The sequence below is a fragment of the Bombina bombina genome, chromosome 7 (assembly GCF_027579735.1).
Source record: "Bombina bombina isolate aBomBom1 chromosome 7, aBomBom1.pri, whole genome shotgun sequence".
NCBI classification, from domain to species: Eukaryota; Metazoa; Chordata; class Amphibia; order Anura; family Bombinatoridae; genus Bombina; species Bombina bombina.
In genome coordinates, this window is record NC_069505.1 from 115723552 (window position 1) to 115745896 (window position 22345).

Consider the following 22345-nt stretch of genomic DNA (forward strand, 5'->3'; position numbering starts at 1 on the left):
TGTATGCCACAGTTGTGACATTGTCTGTCTGAAAACAAATGAACGATTCTCTCTTTAGAAGAGGCCATGACTGAAGAGCTCTGAAAATTGCACGGAGTTCCAAAATATTGATCGGTAATCTCACCTCCTGAGATTCCCAAACCCCTTGTGCTGTCAGAGACCCCCAAACAGCTCCCCAACCTGTCAGACTTGCATCTGTTGAAATTACAGTCCAGGTCGGAAGAACAAAAGAAGCCCCCTGAACTAAACGATGGTGATCTGTCCACCACATCAGAGAGTGTCGTACAATTGGTGTTAAAGATATTAATTGAGATATCTTTGTGTAATCCCTGCACCACTGGTTCAGCATACAGAGCTGAAGAGGTCGCATGTGAAAACGAGCTAAGGGGATCGCGTCCGATGCTGCAGTCATAAGACCTAGAATTTCCATGCATAAAGCTACCGAAGGGAATGATTGTGACTGAAGGTTTCGACAAGCTGATATCAACTTTAGACGTCTCTTGTCTGTCAAAGACAGAGTCATGGACACTGAATCTATCTGAAAACCTAAAAAGGTTACCCTTGTCTGAGGAATCAATGAACTTTTTGGTAAATTGATCCTCCAACCATGATCTTGAAGAAACACCACAAGTCGATTCGTATGAGATTCTGCTAAATGTGAAGACTGAGCAAGTACCAAGATATCGTCCAAATAAGGAAATACCACAATACCCTGTTCTCTGATTACAGACAGAAGGGCACCGAGAACCTTTGTAAAAATTCTTGGGGCTGTAGCTAGGCCAAACGGTAGAGCCACAAACTGGTAATGCTTGTCTAGGAAAGAGAATCTCAGAAACTGATAGTGATCTGGATGAATCGGAATATGCAGATATGCATCCTGTAAATCTATTGTGGACATATAATGCCCTTGCTGAACAAAAGGCAGGATAGTCCTTATAGTTACCATTTTGAATGTTGGTATCCTTACATAACGATTCAATATTTTTAGATCCAGAACTGGTCTGAAGGAATTCTCCTTCTTTGGTACAATGAAGAGATTTGAATAAAACCCCAGCCCCTGTTCCAGAACTGGAACTGGTATAATTACTCCAGCCAACTCTAGATCTGAAACACATTTCAGAAATGCTTGAGCCTTCGCTAGGTTTACTGGGACACGGGAAAGAAAAAATCTCTTTGCAGGAGGCCTTATCTTGAAGCCAATTCTGTACCCTTTTGAAACGATGTTCTGAATACAGAGATTGTGAACAGAATTGAACCAAATTTCTTTGAAAATACGTAATCTGCCCCCTACCAGCTGAGCTGGAATGAGGGCCGCACCTTCATGTGGACTTGGGAGCTGGCTTTGGATTTCTAAAAGGCTTGGATTTATTCCAGACTGGAGATGGTTTCCAAACTGATACCGCTCCTGAGGATGAAGGATCAGGCTTTTGTTCCTTGTTGTGACAAAAGGAACGAAAACGATTATTAGACCTAAATTTACCTCTAGATTTTTTATCCTATGGTAAAAAAGTTCCTTTCCCTCCAGTAACAGTTGAGATAATAGAATCCAACTGAGAACCAAATAATTTATTACCCTGGAAAGAAAGGGAAAGCAGAGTAGACTTAGAAGACATATCAGCATTCCAAGTTTTAAGCCATAAAGCTCTTCTAGCTAAAATAGCTAGAGACATATACCTGACATCAACTCTAATGATATCAAAGATGGCATCACAAATAAAATTATTAGCATGTTGTAGAAGAATAATAATGCTATGAGAATAATGATCTGTTACTTGTTGCGCTAAAGCTTCTAACCAAAAGGTTGAAGCTGCAGCAACATCCGCTAAAGATATAGCAGGTCTAAGAAGATTACCTGAACACAAGTAAGCTGTTCTTAGAAAGGATTCAATTTTCGTATCTAAAGGATCCTTAAAGGAAGTACCATCTGCCGAAGGAATAGTAGTACGCTTAGCAAGAGTAGAGACAGCCCCATCAACCTTAGGGATTTTGTCCCAAAACTCTAATCTGTCAGATGGCACAGGATATAATTGCTTAAAACGTTTAGGAGTAAAAGAATTACCCAAATTATTCCATTCCCTGGAAATTACTTCAGAAATGGCACCAGGGACAGGAAAAACTTCTGGAATAACTACAGGAGATTTAAAAACCTTATCTAAACGTTTAGATTTAGAATTAAGAGGACTAGAATCCTCAATTTCTAATGCAATTAGGACTTCTTTAAGTAAAGAACGAATAAATTCCATTTTAAATAAATATGAAGATTTATCAGCATCAACCTCTGAGACAGAATCCTCTGAATCAGAAGAACCAATATCAGTATCAGAATGATGATGTTCATTTAAAAATTCATCTGAAAAATGAGAAGTTTTAAAAGACTTTTTACGTTTACTAGAAGGAGGAATAACAGACATAGCCTTCTTAATGGATTTAGAAACAAAATCTCTTATGTTATCAGGAACACTCTGAGTATTAGATGTTGACGGAACAGCAACAGGTAATGTAACAGTACTAAAGGAAATATCTGCATTAGCAAGTTTGTCATGACAAACAGTACAAACAACAGCTGGAGGAACAGATACCAAAAGTTTACAGCAGATACACTTAGCTTTGGTAGCTCCAGCACCAGGCAGGGATATTCCAGTAGTATCTTCTGACTCAGCTTCAACGTGGGACATCTTGCAATATGTAATAGAAAAAACAACATATAAAGCAAAATTGATCAAATTCCTTAAATGACAGTTTCAGGAATGGGAAAAAAATGTCATAGAACAAGCTTCTAGCAACCAGAAGCACAAAATAATGAGACTTAAATAATGTGGAGACAATAGTGACGCCCATATTTTTTTAGCGCCAAAAAAGCCGCCCACATTATTTGGCGCCTAAATGTTTTTGGCGCCAAAATGACGCCACATCCGAAAACGCCGACACCTTTGGCACAAAAAAACGTAAAAAATGACTCAACTTCCGGCGACACGTATGACGCCGGAAACGGAAAAATTTTTGCGCCAAAAAAGTCCGCTTCAAGAATGACGCAATAAAATGAAGCATTTTCAGCCCCCGCGAGCCTAACAGCCCACAGGGAAAAGTCAAATTTTTAAGGTAAGAAAAATTGATTTATTCATATTCATTATCCCAAATATGAAACTGACTGTCTGAAATAAGGAATGTTGAACATCCTGAGCCAAGGCAAATAAATGTTTGAATACATATATTTAGAACTTTATATAAAAGTGCCCAACCATAGCTTAGAGTGTCACAGAAAATAAGACTTACTTACCCCAGGACACTCATCTACATGTAGTAGAAAGCCAAACCAGTACTGAAACGAGAATCAGTAGAGGAAATGGTATATATAAGAGTATATCGTCGATCTGAAAAGGGAGGTAAGAGATGAATCTCTACGACCGATAACAGAGAACCTATGAAATAGACCCCGTAGAAGGAGATCACTGCATTCAAATAGGCAATACTCTCCTCACATCCCTCTGACATTCACTGCATGCTGAGAGGAAAACCGGGCTCCAACCTGCTGCGGAGCGCATATCAACGTAGAATCTAGCACAAACTTACTTCACCACCTCCACAGGAGGCAAAGTTTGTAAAACTGATTTGAGGGTGTGGTGAGGGGTGTATTTATAGGCATTTTGAGGTTTGGGAAACTTTGCCCCTCCTGGTAGGAATGTATATCCCATACGTCACTAGCTCATGGACTCTTGCTAATTACATGAAAGAAACCATATTCATTAATCTGTTATCATAAATAATAAACTGAGTCAGTTGAAAAAAATACCTTCCACCTGGCATCAAGAATCAGAACCTCTATGGAAATGAGGGAACGCACACAATGACCTATGGCTATTTCTCAGACATTCAGTGCCAAAACTTATTCTATTCACATGGGAAAACCCCACACAAAACATCAATGAAGATAGGAATTATTATCTGCTAGGAAGCCTTAAAAGAATAATCCGAGACTCATTAGATATCCATAGAAAAGACAGGGTATAAAAAGCCCCTGAGAATCCCCCCCCCACCCCGAGCTTATCTTCAGTCTCCTGTTTAACAGAAGTTGTATCCAAATTAACTAAATTATTTTGAAATGTTGGAAACTGCTTAAATATTAGAAATTTTGCTGACAGATGTGGTCATAAACCTTTTCTTTAAAGGGACATTAAACACTTTGAGATATTAATATAAAGCTATATACTAAAAAGTAACACTCGTACCACATAACAATAATAGAATGAACTAAAAAAGTTTTTAAAAAAAAGTGCAAAACATGTAAAGCTATATTGTAACGATATATAATAAAAAAATGCAAACATAAACCACTTATAAATAATCTGTGTCTTTAAATTTCTATGTGAATCTTAAATCCCTCAGGTGGAGTCCTCAAAGAGATAGAGAATACAAAAACAGTGTGATACTGTTTGATAAAATTCCCCACACAATGCTCGCAACTCTCTTCCAGATCTACGTATTAGGTTCAATAAGAATTTATCTGGATAGCAGGAACTTGCTTTATAGATGATTTATTGGATGCATATATTCACAATGTTAAAACTTTTAAAACAATAAAATTTCACTCGGGGTATGTGTGAGTTCCACCCTAGCAAATACTTCACATTGCATCAAACAGTTACTTACTAGTTTAAAAGTGTACCGTATCGATCCGGGTTCAACTGTAACAAGCATGTAGCCCTGTGTTCTGCTTAGAAACACTTGAAAGTGATGCAGCATAGCTGTAAAAAGCGGACTAGAAAATATCACCTGAACATCTCTATGTAAAAAAGAAAGATATTTTACCTCAAAATGTCCGAAGTATTCACACCCCATTGCAAAGGACTTCAAGCGGCAAATCAGTATGTCTGTCCCGGGACAGGCAAGGGAGTGAGCCTCATGCACACCCATGTTATTTCCATATTCAGTTTAAGTAAGTTTACTATGAAATCTCATGAGAGTTAAATGAAACCTGATGAGATAACAGTAAAGAGAGTTCATGACCTCAGCACTGTTGGTGCTGATTGGCTGCAGTTAATTTTTTCGTCTTTTTTTTTTAGCTGCAGCTGAAGTATATCTTTTTACACAGCACTTACTCCAGTGAGCTGAAGAAATTGTGAGGTAAAATATCTTCCTTTTTCACATAGATATGCTCAAGTGATATTTTCCCGTCAGCTTCTTACAGTTATACTGCATCAGTTTCAAGTGATTTGGCATGTTATGTCCCTTCAAGAGCTGCAGCTGATTGAATGTGTAAATACTGACTGATATGTCCAAAGGGGTACAGGGCATATGGATTAGAAAAATAGTTAGAGCAATACGGATATAGAACAAACATTTTTATATATATATATATATATATATATATATATATATATATATATATATATATATATATATATATATAATGTTGCCGTATATTTTATCGAAATACAAAAAGTAAACAACTCTGTTACAAAAAAATAAATGCTGTGTGTAAAGTCCCCTCAATTTGATATGGGCCAACAGGAGAATATGAACCAGAAGAACCAATGGAGGAAGAGTGTAATAGTATTTAAACTTGGACAGTACATACATGGAGTATCTAGATAAAGCCCTGGGAGGGGTAAAACGCGTTAACTGTACTCTTGTATTGTAGCACAAGCCTACCCTTGACAGCCTCTTATATAAGGCACAGTGTCAATAGAACTGCTACTATAGTGAATATTTGTATTGTTTGTACTTGTCTCCTGGGAAGCACCGGTATTGTAACTGGCAGTGGAGGAGACAGTATTTTGAAGATATATTTGTTGCCAGTATCGGCAGATACCTCATCAGATGACCCCCAGAGTGACGTAAGAGAGAGGGTGTGGTTCACAGCGTTTGTCTACAGAAAGAAAGTCTTTAGGCAAGACAAGGAACAAGCACATAAGTGGATACTAGTAAAGTGTGAGTCAGACACCACTCCTGGTTAGACGTCCATGGGGGTGAAGATCATTGTTTGGATGATGCTGAAGAAATTATAACACAAATTAGGATTTCCCAAATTCAGTAAGGTATCTTACAATGACTTTACATAGAACATTTCATCTTTGTACCCGAGTTGTTCACTTTTACAAGGGGTAAAGGGAGACAACTTATAACCAACGCTATTTTATATGAATTTTTATCAATTCATACATCTTTTAAATACATTATATTTTGATAAAAAATAAAATTTTAAAATAAAAACAGAATTTATGCTTACCTGATAAATTACTTTCTCCAACGGTGTGTCCGGTCCACGGCGTCAATCGTCATCCTTACTTGTGGGATATTCTCCTCCCCAACAGGAAATGGCAAAGAGCCCAGCAAAGCTGGCCATATAGTCCCTCCCAGGCTCCGCCTACCCCAGTCATTCGACCGACGGACAGGAGGAAATATATATAGGAGAAACCATATGGTAACGTGGTGACTGTAGTTAGAGAAAATAATTCCTCAGACCTGATTAAAAAACCAGGGCGGGCCATGGACCGGACACACCGTTGGAGAAAGTAATTTATCAGGTAAGCATAAATTCTGTTTTCTCCAACATAGGTGTGTACGGTCCACGGCGTCATCCTTACTTGTGGGAACCAATACCAAAGCTTTAGGACACGGATGAAGGGAGGGAGCAAATCAGGTCACCTAAACGGAAGGCACCACGGCTTGCAAAACCTTTCTCCCAAAAATAGCCTCCGAAGAAGCAAAAGTATAAAATTTGTAAAATTTGGCAAAAGAGTGCAGTGAAGACTAAGTCGCTGCCTTACATATCTGGTCAACAGGAGCCTCGTTCTTGAAGGCCCATGTGGAAGCCACAGCCCTAGTGGAGTGAGCTGTGATACTTTCAGGAGGCTGCCGTCCGGCAGTCTCAAAAGCCAATCTGATAATGCTTTTAAGCCAAAAGGAAAGAGAGGTAGAAGTTGCTTTTTTACCTCTCCTTTTACCAGAATAAACAACAAACAAGGAAGATGTTTGTCTGAAATCTTTTGTAGCCTCTAAATAGAATTTTAGAGCACGGACTACGTCCAAATTGTGTAACAAACGTTCCTTCTTTGAAACTGGATTCGGTCATAAAGAAGGTACAACTATCCCCTGGTTACTATTTTTGTTGGAAACAACCTTCGGAAGAAAACCAGGCTCAGTACGCAAAACCACCTTATCTGCATGGACCAGATAGGGCGGAGAACACTGCAGAGCAGATAACTCAGAAACTCTTCTAGCAGAAGAAATTGCAACCAAAAACAAAACTTTCCACGATAATAACTTAATATCTACGGAATGTAAGGGTTCAAACGGAACCCCTTGAAGAACTGAAAGAACTAGATTAAGACTCCAGGGAGGAGTCAAAGGTCTGTAAACAGGCTTGATTCTAACCAGAGCCTGAACAAACGCTTAAACGTCTGGCACAGCTGCCAGCCTTTTGTGAAGTAAAGCAGAAAATCCTTTCTCCAAAGCTTCTAGTAGAAAGGAAAGAATCTTAGGAATTTTTATCTTGTTCCATGGGAATCCTTTAGATTCACACCAACAGATATATATTTTCCATATTTTATGGTAAATTTTTCTAGTTACAGGCTTTCTAGCCTGAATAAGAGTATCTATTACAGAATCTGAAAACCCACGCTTTGAAAGAATCAAGCGTTCAATCTCCAAGCAGTCAGTTGGAGGGAAATCAGATTCGGATGTTCGAATGGACCCTGAACAAGAAGGTCCTGTCTCAAAGGTAGCTTCCATGGTGGAGCCGATGACATATTCACCAGGTCTGCATACCAAGTCCTGCGTGGCCACGCAGGAACTATCAAGATCACCGAAGCCCTCTCCTGATTGATCCTGGCTACCAGCCTGGGAATGAGAGGAAACGGTGGGAATACATAAGCTAGGTTGAAGATCCAAGGTGCTACTATTGTATCCACTAGAGTCGCCTTGGGATCCCTGGATTTGGACCCGAAACAAGGGACCTTGAAGTTCTGACGAGAGGCCATCAGATCCATGTCTGGAATGCCCCATAATTGAGTTATTTGGGCAAAGATTTCCGGATGGAGTTCCCACTCCCCCGGATGCTCCTCCATCACCAGGGAACTCCTTGTTCCCCCCTGATGGTTGATATATGCAACAGTCGTCATGTTGTCTGATTGACACCTTATGAATTTGGCCTTTGCTAGTCGAGGCCAAGCCTTGAGAGCATTGAATATCGCTCTCAGTTCCAGAATGTTTATCGGGAGAAGAGAGTCTTCCCGAGACCATAGACCCTGAGCTTTCAGGGGTTCCCAGACCGCGCCCCAGCCCACCAGACTGGCGTCGGTCGTGACAATGACCCACTCTGGTCTGCGGAAGCTCATTCCCTGTGACAGGTTGTCCAGGGTCAGCCACCAACGGAGTGAATCTCTGGTCCTTTGATCTACTTGGATCGTCGGAGACAAGTCTGTATAATCCCCATTCCACTGTCTGAGCATGCACAGTTGTAATGGTCTTAGATGAATTCGTGCAAAAGGAACTATGTCCATTGCCGCAACCATCAAACCTATTACTTCCATGCACTGCACTATGGAAGGAAGAAGAACAGAATGAAGTACCTGACAAGAGCTTAGAAGTTTGATTTTCTGGCCTCTGTCAGAAAAATCTTCATTTCTAAGGAAACTATTATTGTTCCCAAGAAGGGAACTCTTGTTGACGGGGACAGAGAACTTTTTTCTATGTTCACTTTCCACCTGTGAGATCTGAGAAAGGCTAGGACAATGTCCGTATGAGCCCTTGCTTTTGACAGAGACGACACTTGAATCAGGATGTCGTCCAAGTAAGGTACTACTGCAATGCCCCTTGGTCTTAGCACCGCTAGAAGGGACCCTAGTACCTTTGTGAAAATCCTTGGAGCAGTGGCTAATCCGAATGGAAGTGCCACAAACTGGTAACGCTTGTCCAGAAAGGCGAACCTTAGGAACCGAAGATGTTCCTTGTGGATAGGAATATGTAGGTACGCATCCTTTAAATCCACCGTGGTCATGAATTGACCTTCCTGGATGGTAGGAAGGATCGTTCGAATGGTTTCCATTTTGAACGATGAAACCCTTAGAAACTTGTTTAGAATCTTGAGATCTAAAATTGGTCTGAATGTTCCCTCTTTTTTGGGAACTATGAACAGGTTGGAGTAAAACCCCATCCCTTGTTCTCCTAATGGAACAGGATGAATCACTCCCATTCCTGACAGGTCTTCTACACAATGTAAGAATGCCTGTCTTTTTATTTGGTTCGAAGATAATTGAGACCTGTGGAACCTTCCCCTTGGGGGTAGTTCCCTGAATTCCAGGAGATAACCTTGAGAAACTATTTCTAGCGCCCAAGGATCCTGAATATCTCTTGCCCAAGCCTGAGCAAAGAGAGAAAGCCTGCCCCCCACCAGATCCGGTCCCGGATCGGGGGCCAACACTTCATGCTGTTTTGGTAGCAGTGGCAGGTTTCTTGGCCTGCTTAACCTTGTTCCAGCCTTGCATCGGTCTCCAGGCTGGCTTGGTTTAAGAAGTATTACCCTCTTACTTAGAGGGTGTAGAATTTGAGGCTGGTCCGTTTCTGCGAAAGGGACGAAAATTTGGCTTATTTTTAGCCTTAAAAGACCTATCCTGAGGAAGGGCGTGGCCCTTTCCCCCAGTGATGTCTGAAATAATCTCTTCCAAGTCAGGGCCAAACAGTGTTTTACCCTTGAAAGGGATGTTAAGCAATTTGGTCTTGGAGGACACATCCGCTGACCAAGACTTTAGCCAAAGCGCTCTGCGCGCCACGATAGCAAACCCTGAATTATTCGCCGCTAATCTAGCTAATTGCAAAGCGGCATCTAAAATAAAAGAGTTAGCCAATTTAAGTGCTTGAACTCTGTCCATAACCTCCTCATACGAAGATTCTTTATTGAGCGACTTTTCTAGTTCTTTGAACCAGAAACACGCAGCTGTAGTGACAGGAACAATGCATGAAATTGGTTGTAGAAGGTAACCTTGCTGAACAAACATCTTTTTAAGCAAACCCTCTAACTTTTTATCCATAGGATCTTGAAAACACAACTATCTTCTATAGGAATAGTAGTGCGTTTGTTTAGAGTAGAAACCGCCCCCTCGACCTTGGGGACTGTCTGCCATAAGTCCTTTCTGGGGTCGACTATAGGAAATAATTTCTTAAATATAGGGGGAGGAACAAAAAGGTATGCCGGGCCTTTCCCACTCCTTATTTACTATGTCTGCCACCCGCTTGGGTATAGGAAAAGCATCAGGGGACACCGGAACCTCTAGGATGTCCATCTTACATAATTTCTTTGGAATGACCAAATTGTCACAATCATCCAGAGTAGATAATACCTCCTTAAGTAGTGCGTGGAGAAGTTCTAATTTAAATTTAAATGTTACAACATCAGGTTCAGCTTGTTGAGAAATTTTCCCTGAATCTGAAATTTCTCCCTCAGACAAAACCTCCCTCCTGGCCCCTTCAGATTGGTGTGAGGGCATGTCAGAACAGTTATCATCAGCGTCCTCTTGCTCTTCAGTGTTTAAAACCGAGCAATCGCGCTTTCTCTGATAAGTAGGCATTTTGGATAAAATGTTTGCAATAGAATTATCCATTACAGCCGTTAATTGTTGCAAGGTAATAAGTATTGGCGCACTAGAAGTACTAGGGGCCTCTTGTGTGGGCAAAACTGGTGTAGACACAGAAGGGGACGATGCAGTACCATGCTTATTTAAACACCAAAAAAACTCTTAGCCATCTCCGTGGAGATGTTGCCTGTGCAACGGCAAAGAGAATGACTGGGGTAGGCGGAGCCTGGGAGGGACTATATGGCCAGCTTTGCTGGGCTCTTTGCCATTTCCTGTTGGGGAGGAGAATATCCCACAAGTAAGGATGACGCCGTGGACCGGACACACCTATGTTGGAGAAATATGTTTTATATATTTTTGTACTTACATCCATTGCTCTGTAATGATTTTTATAATCCATATGCCCTGTGTGAGTCATCTTCTTTTGGATATAGTAGTTTAAATTTAAGTTCTATATAGAAGGGTTAGAACATTTATGTTTTTGGCTGAGGATAGAAGGTGATATTGTATAATCTTAAATACTGATATCACAGGTTTAAAAGAGACATCAAATTCCAAGTACTATACAGAGTGAGTATAGTAGTTATACTATTTTATAACCATATATATCTAAGACAAAATACATAAATTCAACTATTGGTTTCTCATACGGCTGGAAAAAAACTTTAAAAGCTAAAACCTACTGCATCTGGGTCTCGTTGCTGCTCAAGAAACGCAGAGAATTCCACCAATCTAAGCTTCGTTGTTCCAATCGATCGGCCTTGCCATGCAGGTACAGAGGAGGCAGGCACAGAGGCAGACTCGAATCCTGAAATGCAAAACATTCAGATCATTTCACTACAATGATGACATATGCTAGAGGAATCTTCAGCCTAAAATGTTGTTGTGGTGTTTATAGAGAATTGTAACCCATTGTTATTGCCCACAAAATAAACGTATACAACTCTTGTGGAATTACAAACTATGAAATAAATGTAATTGTCATAGGGGACTATTCAATTATGCTTAGCTAAGGTCAGGTTGTTAAACTTTTGCAATTGTTTATGATCATTTTAGGGACTTTACACTATAAAAACATAAAAGTTCACCATGTCCAGATCCAAAACACCAAAAATGAGTCTATCATGACTAAAAATGTTTTAATTTTTTTTTTTTTTTTTTAAATATCAGAATGTTTACATTTTAACCTACAGAACAGTCCGGTAATAGCTGCACATTTGCAAACGTGTCGCAAAAATAACGTAAACTTATTGTGTGTGTATTTATGTGATTATTCACAATTATTACACGTTTCTTTCATTTTAAACAACTTTCCAATTTACTTCTATTGTGTAATTTGCTTCATTCTCTTAGTATCTCTTGTTAAAGAAACAGCAAACTGTCTGAATGCACTAGGTGAGTCAATAAGATGAGGCATATGTGCAGCCACCAATCAGCAGCTATCTGAGTCTACCTGGGTATCCTTTTTAACAAAGGATATAAGGAAAACAAAACAAATTTGATAATAGAAGTCAATTGGAAATTTGTTAAAAAAGCACATGCTCTATCTGAATCATGAAAGAAAACTGTTGGGTTTCATGTCCCTTTAAACTGATGACATCTTTAAAATGCAGAAAATTGTGCAAGGTTTTATATTTGGTACATCAATAATTTAAATGGCATATCTACTGTTATTTTGTTTTGTTATTTCTCTCAAATTAAATGAAAGAAAATCATTGTCTATTACTGTAATTATCTGCCTATATTTATGTGCTCATTTTATTTAAAAGGAAGACTTATTCTGACACGTGCATTTTCTATGCCAAGTAATAAAATTCTATTTTATTCCACAAAAAGAAAAATGCCGTACTGCAATAGTAATGCAGCTGCAAGATTCAAAACAATTTCACCTTCTCATTGATTATAAGAGAGAAATCAGGTGTATATTTAGTGCCACATACTGTATTTCCCTAGAGGGACAATTAAAACCTGGCTTTGACACCACCTGTGTTCAATGTCCTTAGAGAAAACAAAAGGAATTTCTTGAAATGTCTGCACTCAAAGGAAAACATTTTCATTTCATCCAGAAATTGCTTCTAATAGTTTTCTTTTTTTTTGTGTAACCTAATCAAGCATTACAGCAAACAATACCTTTGTAGAATGCACACTAGATATGCCTGCAGTAGTAACACATTTCTGTTCTAAATTTAACAAAAATCTTTATTAAAAGGGGCAGTCTAGTCAAAATGAAACTTTCATAATTCAGATAGGGCATGCAATTTTAAACAATTTTCCAATTTACTTTTATCATTAAATTTGCTTTGTTTTTTTGGTATTCTTTGTTGAAAGCTTAAACTAGGTAGGCCTTATATGCTAATTTCTAAGCTCTTATCTTAGTGCATTTTGTCAGTTTTTTACAGCTAGACAGTGCTAATTCACATGTGGCATATAGATAACATGGTGCTCACTCCCGTGGAGTTATTTATAAGTAAGCACTGATTTGCTAAAATACAAGTCTGTCAAAAGATAGAGATAATGGGACAGTATGCAGAGGGTTAGATACAAGGTAATGACAGCGGTAAAACAGTGTTGGCTATGCAAAACTGGGGAATGGGTATCTATCATTTTTAAATAATAACATTTTTCAAGTAGACTGTCCCTTTAAAGCTATAAAAACATACTGGTACAAAAACAAACTATTTCACAAGCTCAAAAACATCGGGTGATTGCCCTGTAGTTTCTGGCATCTATTGAAAGCACTCAATGAATGGAAGCTCCCACGCCCCAAAATGAGTATCCAAATAAAAAGCCCATGTATTTGCATCATGAATATATATATATATATATATATATATATATCATACCTAAAATGTATTTAAACAAGTGGAATAAATACAATAAGGATAACAGTCAATGTAACATTTTAACATGTGTTGGTGTCATTATTTAACATGTTTAAATAACATTTGAATGTTTTATATATTTATGGTGCATATACCCGGTGTATATATTTAATAGAGAATAAACGAGCCCTCTGAATAGTGATAGAATAATAAAGATTTCTAAACCAGACAAATGCAGGCGTGCTACCATGTTCCAAAGTTGGTGTTTTTTTTTAAATACATTTTAAAATCAATAAATTAAATTATAAGTTTCAACCAGTTTTCTATCTGAGGCTAGTTTTGTGAGCAGCCCAGCATTGAAACCGTTAATAAGAGTACCATTACTTGCAGTCTGCATTGTGCAGTGTTTGCCAATTGCAGGGTGTGGTTCCCCAATTAACTGTTTCACTGCTGGGCCTCTCATAAAACTGGCGTTAGAGGGGATATTGGTTTTAACCCCTTGGTTGTAAAGGGCTATACCACATTGGAACATTAGTAGCTAGTCTTGGCCAGCAAAGGGGTTAATAATTTATTTTTGCAAGGAATACCACACATATAAAATGAAAAAGGGCAAAATCTATCAAATGTTAAGATTCCTAAAGTCAGATTTCTCTGAGAAGCGTTTCTTTTGTTTATAAACTGTAATATTATGAAGAAGCAAAAAAAAAACACTTTATCTCATACCTGACCCAAATGCAGAGTGGCATAATGATGGTTTGGCAGTAATACCTGTAATAGGTGCTGTTGGCTGAATGGGATAGGCTTGCTGAACAAATGGCTTGACGCTGAAATAAAACAAACAAAACATGCTCAGTATATTTTATAAATCTCACTTAAAGGGACATTACATATTTTGAGATTGTAATATAAAATGTTTAAATCATATATTGTAAAAATAATTACAATCTACATTCCTTATGTATTAGCTCCCTCTTTCGTGTGTTCTCATTCATTAAATGGTATACTTTACAGTTCTTGTGAAAAGTGCAGACACTGCTATATTTCACGTTGTCACATTCTATTGTCCAATTTGGTAAGAGAAGGAAATCTAGATTACAACATGGCAATGCCCAATGTTTTATGGGCACTAAGCTGGGACAGGTCTTATATATGGAGATTGCCAGTGTAATATCAATCACCTTGGCAAATGCGTTAACATATTGGGGTCAATTTATTATATGTCGCTGTAGCGAATCATGTCCGTCCGACATCACTAAATGCCGACAGCATACGATGTCGGCATTTAACATCGCACAACCATTTCTTGTTAAATGCTTGTGCAATGCCGCCCCCTGCACATTTGCAGCCAATCGGCCGCTAGCAGTGGGTGCCATTCATCCCAATCGTATAGGATCGGGGTGATTGCAGTCCGCCAACTAAAAGGCAAGCCGGAAACTTCCGGGGGTAGAAAGCAGCGCCCACTGCTTATCAAATCTACCCCATTATCTTTATGTATATTAGGAATTGAGAAAAATGTCACAAGTCACAAATGTGTCCTAACAACCCGTAGCTATTTTCCCCATTTAAAAAAAAAAAAAATATTATGCACAAAGAGCTTCCTTATAGAAGGCTCTGAAAGTTGAACCAGGTAAGACGTCTGCAGTGATCACTCCAGGTTCAAGCATTGATTGAGATTTTGCTGAACTTCATCCATGCTTTCTAGTGTTATAATGCAATGTAGATCATTTGCACCAAACATGTATATCCATTTAATTGCTCTTTATTTAGGACAAAATGAGGCATTAGAGACTACTTAAACTACTTAAGGCAGAAAGACAGAGATTGGACACAGAATTAACGTATCAAGAATGGCAAGAAATGGTCCGTACCTCAATTACTTGTCTGGCCATAGTCTTTAGTGTAAGATGCTTCCCTTAAAGGGACAGTAAAGTTAAATTTTAACCATTCATGATTTAGACAGAGCATACATTATTCAAACAACTTTCCAATTTACTTCTATTTAATTTGCTTCATTCTTTTATCCTTTGTTGAAAAGTTTATCTAGGAAAGTTCAGGAGCAGCAAATAACCTAGGTTCTAGCTGCTGATTGGTGGCTGCATATATATATACACTGATTGCCATTGGCTCACCCTTGTGTTCAGTTAGAAACCAGTAGCATACTGCTGCTCCTTCACCAAATTATACTAAGAGAATGAAACAAATTTGATAACAGAAGTAAACTGGAAACTTGTATAAAATATTATGTTCTACCTAAATCATGAAAGAAACATTTTGGGTTTCATGTCACTTTAATGACAAAGAACAAGCCTCACAACTTCAAGGGGGTTATTAGATCAGCTGTTTGAAGCAGTAGTCAAAATTCAGCCTGTGTCCATCTAATTACAGTGACAGAAGATAAAGTAGAGATCTGGATATTTGATGATAAAAACACCTAATGCATAAGCTTCCAGGATAGGAAAGTGACCGACAAACCTCTCTACCTGATAAATGAACATTAAGGCCACCAGGTCAATCACTTGGGTTTCCCAATACCCCAGATGATGAAACTTCCCTCTCCAGGCGAAAACTGCTGGCTGCAAGGAGAATATGTTAGGCAATTACAAGTTCCTTGTAATACCCAAACGGTTTGTCTACTGCCGAATAATTCTGCCGTTAGCATCAGTTAATGACGTTGAACACCCCCTTGATTTCATCTGTAGCACAATTGTCTAAGAGGATTTTCACAGCTGTTTTTTTCAAGCACCTTGAAAGTGTCCAACGTCAACATTTACCAAATTGTGTCAAATCATGCGTGATAGTTGGCAAAGATTGATAAATTAGAAGACAGACTAGAAGCGGATAAGTGGTAAGACCTTGGTGGTCTCAAAGCAATATTTGTGCAGTCTGTAGCACATAATACATTTGGAATGCCAGCAATATGAAAAACTTTAGTTTCACTGATTGCCCTTGATCGGGTGTTTCAGGGGGGGCAAATATTGTGTATAATTATTATTATTCTTCTTTATTTATAAAGCGTCAACAGATTCAGCAGCGCTGCCCATGGTTACAAGGATAACAGTACAATGGAGAAACAATACAACAACATTTTACAGAAAAAAAAAACCAGGGGAATTGAGGGCCCTATTCCCGTGGGAACTTACAATCTAGATAGGTATAAGGCGTCTAATACAGTCCGTGGATGTCTGGAGAACATAGACTGACTTATACCGATTACAACACTGGACACAGATTGGAACAAATAGGTGGCCATGAAATGCAGTTCTGTATCTGGTCAAACAGCATTCGAATTTATTGCCTTGGCAGCCAGAACCTCTGCAATATATCATTCTCTGTTAAAGTTTCAAGACCACAACAGGGCAAAAACAAATCCTGGCACCCTTATGTGCCATCTTTGTCAAATAACCTCTTCCCTTTGCTGTAAAGCAAGGTTTTGTCTATGGTGCCTTCTAAAGAAGAAGGGTTGCTGCAACTATAAAAACAGCAAAACTTCCATTCCCAAGCTTGTACAAAGCCAATAATTTATTTCTATTTCCCAATATTTTCATTGCTACCATTGTTTTCCATGGTATTTGATTGCAGACATGTTTAGAATACACAATCATTATACATCTATGTAACATTCGGCTCTGGTGAGACTGATTTCATTAAGATTTTCAGACTATTTCTATGAAGTTTGCGACAAAGCAGGTACCAAATACACATTTGCTATCCAAGCTGAATTTTAGACGCAACTTTTAAACTACAGTGTGATAACTTTAAGAACTTAAAGGGACACTGAACCCAATTTTTTTCTTTTGTGATTGAGATAGAGCATGGAATTTTAAGCAACTTTCTAATTTACTCCTATTATCAAATTTTCTTCTCTCTCTTGGTATCTTTATTTGAAATGCAAGAATGTAAAGTTTAGATGCCGGCCCATTTTTGGTGAACAACATGGGTTGTTCTGGCTGATTGGTGGATAAATTCATCCACCAATAAAAAAGTGTGGTCCAGAGTCTGAACCAAAAAAAAAAAGCTTAGATGCATTCTTTCTCAAATAAAGATAGCAAGAGAACAAAGAAAATTGATAATAGGAGTAAATTAGAAAGTTGCTTAAAATCCCATGCTCTATCTGAATCACAAAATAAAACAATTGGGTTCAGTGTCCCTTTAATCAGATTTGGCTTAATACGGGAGGAAAATATGTAAAATCGATCAGACGCTAATACACATTGAGATTGAATAAGGGTGCAAGAAAAAAAACATTGTTTTGAATAGGGTGCATACTTTGATAAATCTAAAAGCTGAGAATTACAAGCATTTTGTGAGGTGCAGACACAGGCAGATTGAGGGTTGAAGCCTTGATAAATGGAGTCCAAAGTCTCAACAATAGTTCTCCCACTGGCAGTATTGGTTGCCACTACACAACATTAAATCCATTTACTTTATGAATGAACCCTTTCATGACAATACTTATTTGTTACATTGGAACAAAGTCCTGATGTAAACAAGTAAAAATTTGAAATCACACGATCGTTTATGCGATCCGGTGATTTTAAATGATGGGATCGGGTCAGGGGGGAGTGACTAACGTTAGGGTACGCCCTCCAGCCTGTGATCCAATATTCCAGCCTGTGATCCCATATTCCTTCCTAACGGTAGGAAAGGCTTAAAAAAGGCTTTATTTGTAGCCAAACCTAACACAGATTGTGACTGTTAGCCTGCCATATAATTTTTCGCTAAGGCAGCTGACCAAATGCTGACAGAAAACATACTAAATAAAGGGTGGTTAAAGGGACCGGAAACCCAAAATGTTTCTTTCATGATTCAGATAGAGCATGCAATTTTAAACAATTTTGCCATTTACTTCTTTTATCAAATTTAAAATTCTCTTGGTATCCTTTGTTTGAGTAGTATTAATGCACTACTAGGAGCTAGCTGAATGCCAATGACAAGAGGCATATTTACAGATACCATTCGACAGCTTCAGAGCATAGTTATATTTTTCAACAAAGGATACACAGAAAACAAAACAAATAAAATCGATATAAAACCTGGAAAGTTATTTAAAATTGCATGCTTTAGGTTTCATGCTCCTTGTACTTTTCAATAAAAAGTTTGTCTCTATTTTTCTATCAATAGGAATTCCAAATGCACCAGCATCAATAGTAAAAATATTTTCTACGAAAGACACAAAATAGCAGGATTAACATTTGGAGTTAGCTTTATTTACTCAGAATCAGACAATGTTATAAAAGACATCATTTTTATTAGGGGCAAGTAAATGTGTTTCAGAGCTTTTTTACTTAGCCTGGAATGCTTCTAGTATGGCAGTAGTTATATGACAAAGCATACAAATCAATTAGTAAGGGACCATCTTCTAAATGTGGAAAATATTTCTTACAGCACTGATAATTTTGTATGGTATCCCAGACAATACACATCAACCAGAGGCAGATCGAGCAAGGTGCATATTTATACCAAACAGCCATCCATTGCAAGAACTTGAAAAACACATTATTTTTGAAGGCATATTTGGTTGTTTGGGCTTTAAGGAGATAGACAAAGTCTCATAAGTATAAAATCTAAGATCCATTAATATTTATGCCTAGATTTCTTTACAAGCAAATGCCTCTTCATGGGTAAAGATCATATATTAATTTTTTAATTTATCATAATTACTTTTTAAATACAATTGTATACATTTTTTAAAATTTGATTGATATTAAATCAGCAAACTTTTCATTAGGCAGGAATAAACAGAATAAATCACTCTTCTCTTGGAATGACAAAAAAAACCCCGTCTTCCTGTTGTTCTTTGTTATCTCTACCTAAATATGTAAACCTAACAACTTTCAAAACCGGTTTGCAATTCATTGTCTTCCTAACTCGACATGAAGCCAGACACAGCTTTGGGTGGGAATTCTGGAACCGTCCTTAGCAAAACTAGGTATATTATTATTAATATTATAATCGGTTATTTGTAGAGCACCAACAGAATAGTTCTTTAACCAAAATTATTGCTTTTCTGGAACTCTACAGACATAATGGCTATTAATAAAATGGTTTTAAGTATAAAAAAAAAGAAACTTCAAAGAATGCTACCAACAAAACATTAAATAGTAGAGGTAAATATGTCAATGTGTTGTAACCAATCTTTGTACAGGATGGATAAGAACGAATGTTAAAAAAAACTGAAAAAGGAGCAGGATGAAAAACCGACCCCTAAAAAATAAAAAAAAATGCACCTGAAAACAAGACTCATCCTTTGTGGTCCTAAAACTAAAAGCCTACTGCTTCATTAAATGAGATGATGTACTTCATTGTTGCTGGATACCATTAGATCCACTGCCAACTAATCCCATTTTTTATTATTTTGGAAAAGTTCTGCTGTGAAATTGTCTTTCCATTTGATAGATTGAAACCTTGTTTTTTTGTATATTTCTGAGTACAAAGGGAATATTAGCTTTACTTCCTTGAGCACTGTTACTTCTTGCTGTTTTCTTCCATAATCTTTATTGATATTTCTTGCAGCAACTCTGGAAAATGGTGTTATGCCAGAGTTATTGATTGCTCTGGTCTCAAAAATGTTTATGGCAACAGTGGTTCTCTTAGATTCTATCTTCCATTTATCTATTGACCTAGAACAAAATCACCAGCGAAATTTGGATTTTTTCTTAATCTGAATCCAGAGAGGTCTGCAAATTATTATTATTAATATTATTATTATCGGTAGAGCACCAACAGATTCTGCAGTGCTAGTAGAAGGCATTTGCTGAGGTTGCAATTCTGAAGCCACTATTCTAGAAGCCACTATTCTAGATTACTTCAGATACAAAGGAAATAACTTCTGAGAGAGGCTGACCTTTCTGTTCCACATCTGCAGGAGCTACTAATGGGATGGACACATTTGCCATCTTTTCCAATTGACAACATGGATTGTTGAAGTCAACTTCCTCCAAAATTTCATTTAGCATCTGGCGGCTACAAAACTGTATGGTAACAGCCTTGTTAGACACATGATTATGCTACAGATGCTTTGTACTGAAAAAGAAAAAATAAGTTTGGAATATGGTACCGAAGAAAACAATCTTCTGAGTCTCAACCAGTTGGCTCTTTTCTACATGTCCCTGTAGGTAGGAATTTAAGGAGGAGTCTTATACCCACTTGATAAGGTGGAATTCCAGACAAGTTCTGCCAACTCTTTGCATGTTAGTGAGTACTACCAGGGTAAGACATGATAATTTGTCAATACAGGACATTACTCAGAAATTTTAAATATTTAAGTCAAAGTTAGTTACTGGTATTTGAAAAAACAAAATATGAAATCAGAGTTGGTAACTTTATTCATATTTTAAGAAAAAGGAAAATGTCCAAAAAAAAAAAAAAAAAGAAAAGATATATATATATATATATATATATATATATATATATATATATATATATATATATATATATATATATATATATATATATATATATCTCATGTACTCTACACATCATTAGGCTTTAGGACAAAATAAAATTAACTGAATGTAGGTTCAAATGTTCCTTTTAAATGTTAAGAAATACTGAGGTTTTAAAGTACTTACTCTTGTGAGGATCCTGGTTGACCTGTTTGAATCATTCCGGGCCAATACTGGAATACAAAACAATGAGAAAAAAAATGAAATTAATAATAAAACAAATCAAGTACAGGAAATAAATCACAAAAGCCATTTTAATCATAAAAAAGTTAGTAATAAACTGTGATATTCATAAACTACAAGAAAAATAAAAAGAATTCAAATACTGAAAACAAAATATAGTTCGACAGAGATAAACAAAAATACAAGCTTTTGTTTTTATAGCGAAATTGAAAGTTTTATATTTAATTTCTACATCATGAGATGCAGGAGTCTTTAGCATTCTGTGGCAGCAGTGTTTGCAACAATGCAGCCACAAGGCTAAAATCACAAGCACACTCCTAAGCTCCCCTAGGATTACTCTTTAATAAATGGTATAAAGAGAATTGATAACAGAAGTAAAATTTCATACTCTATCCAAACCATTTAAGATTTTTTTTTTTTTACTTTACCATCCCTTTAACAAATTTTATATTTTAATATTTTTAATATTTTACCTTAGACTCAATCATATTAAACACTAAACATTGGAAACATTTTTTATACTGAAATATACAAATACTTAGCCAGCACTACAACCAAAATTACTGTACCAATTGTCTTTAAATTGGGCATGGAAACACCTTACGAGACAGATTTTTTTTTTTAAAACTTTATTGATGTAACAGTTCAGCAGATGCATAAATATAAATCATAAAAAAATTGAGTATATTAATTAAAACAGGACTGAAAGTGTTTATGCAAGTGCTTTCATTGTGCATTATAACTTAAAGGGATATTAAACAGTATGCAATAGTAATATCAAATGTTTGATTATGTGTAGTTAAACTTTGCAATATACTTTCATTATTTATTCTGTCCTCCTTTCCTGTAATTTAAGTGTGAAAATGTTATGGTAAACTAAATTCGTGAGAGTTTCTATAACGTAACAGGTGCCACCATGTTAAACAGGCCTTGTGTGTACGGTATTTTTAGTTCCTGTTTTATTTCTGTCCCTATATGTTCTCAGCAGGAAAGATAGGGGAAAAAGTAATTTTAAACATGGTGGCGCCCATTACTTTATAAAAACTAGAGTATTTTTTATATAAACCTTTACACCAATACCTTCAATATTTAAACAACTACATCTAGATATGATTCTAGGGTTGACCTTTGCGTTGAATAAATCAAGTCTAACATGTATTTACAGTTCAATTTTCCTTTAAATAATTAAAGTAATAACTTTAAAGTTATGACCATTTGGCATAGAGCAACGTAGGATTTAAAACTTATGAGTGATTGAACATTTAAAATAAATAAATAAATACATTTGCAGTTCAAAATAAAATTTGCTTCCTCCAAACTAAAC

General features: G+C 37.1%; 1 protein-coding gene across 9 annotated transcripts in view; it reads right to left on the bottom strand.

The window, feature by feature from the left end:
- TEAD1 (TEA domain transcription factor 1) overlaps window positions 1-22345 on the bottom strand; it is a 559482-nt gene that overhangs the window by 133976 nt on the left and 403161 nt on the right. For 5 of the 9 annotated variants that reach the window (XM_053720256.1, XM_053720253.1, XM_053720254.1 and 2 more), the window contains 3 exons: window positions 20965-21011; window positions 14117-14217; window positions 11255-11379 (listed from right to left, as the gene is read on the bottom strand). In XM_053720256.1, the coding sequence (XP_053576231.1) occupies window positions 11255-11379; window positions 14117-14217; window positions 20965-21011 (273 nt within the window). The remainder of the gene's footprint in view (window positions 1-11254; window positions 11380-14116; window positions 14218-20964; window positions 21012-22345) is intronic. The other 4 variants (XM_053720252.1, XM_053720255.1, XM_053720257.1 and 1 more) reach the window with 1 other exon arrangement.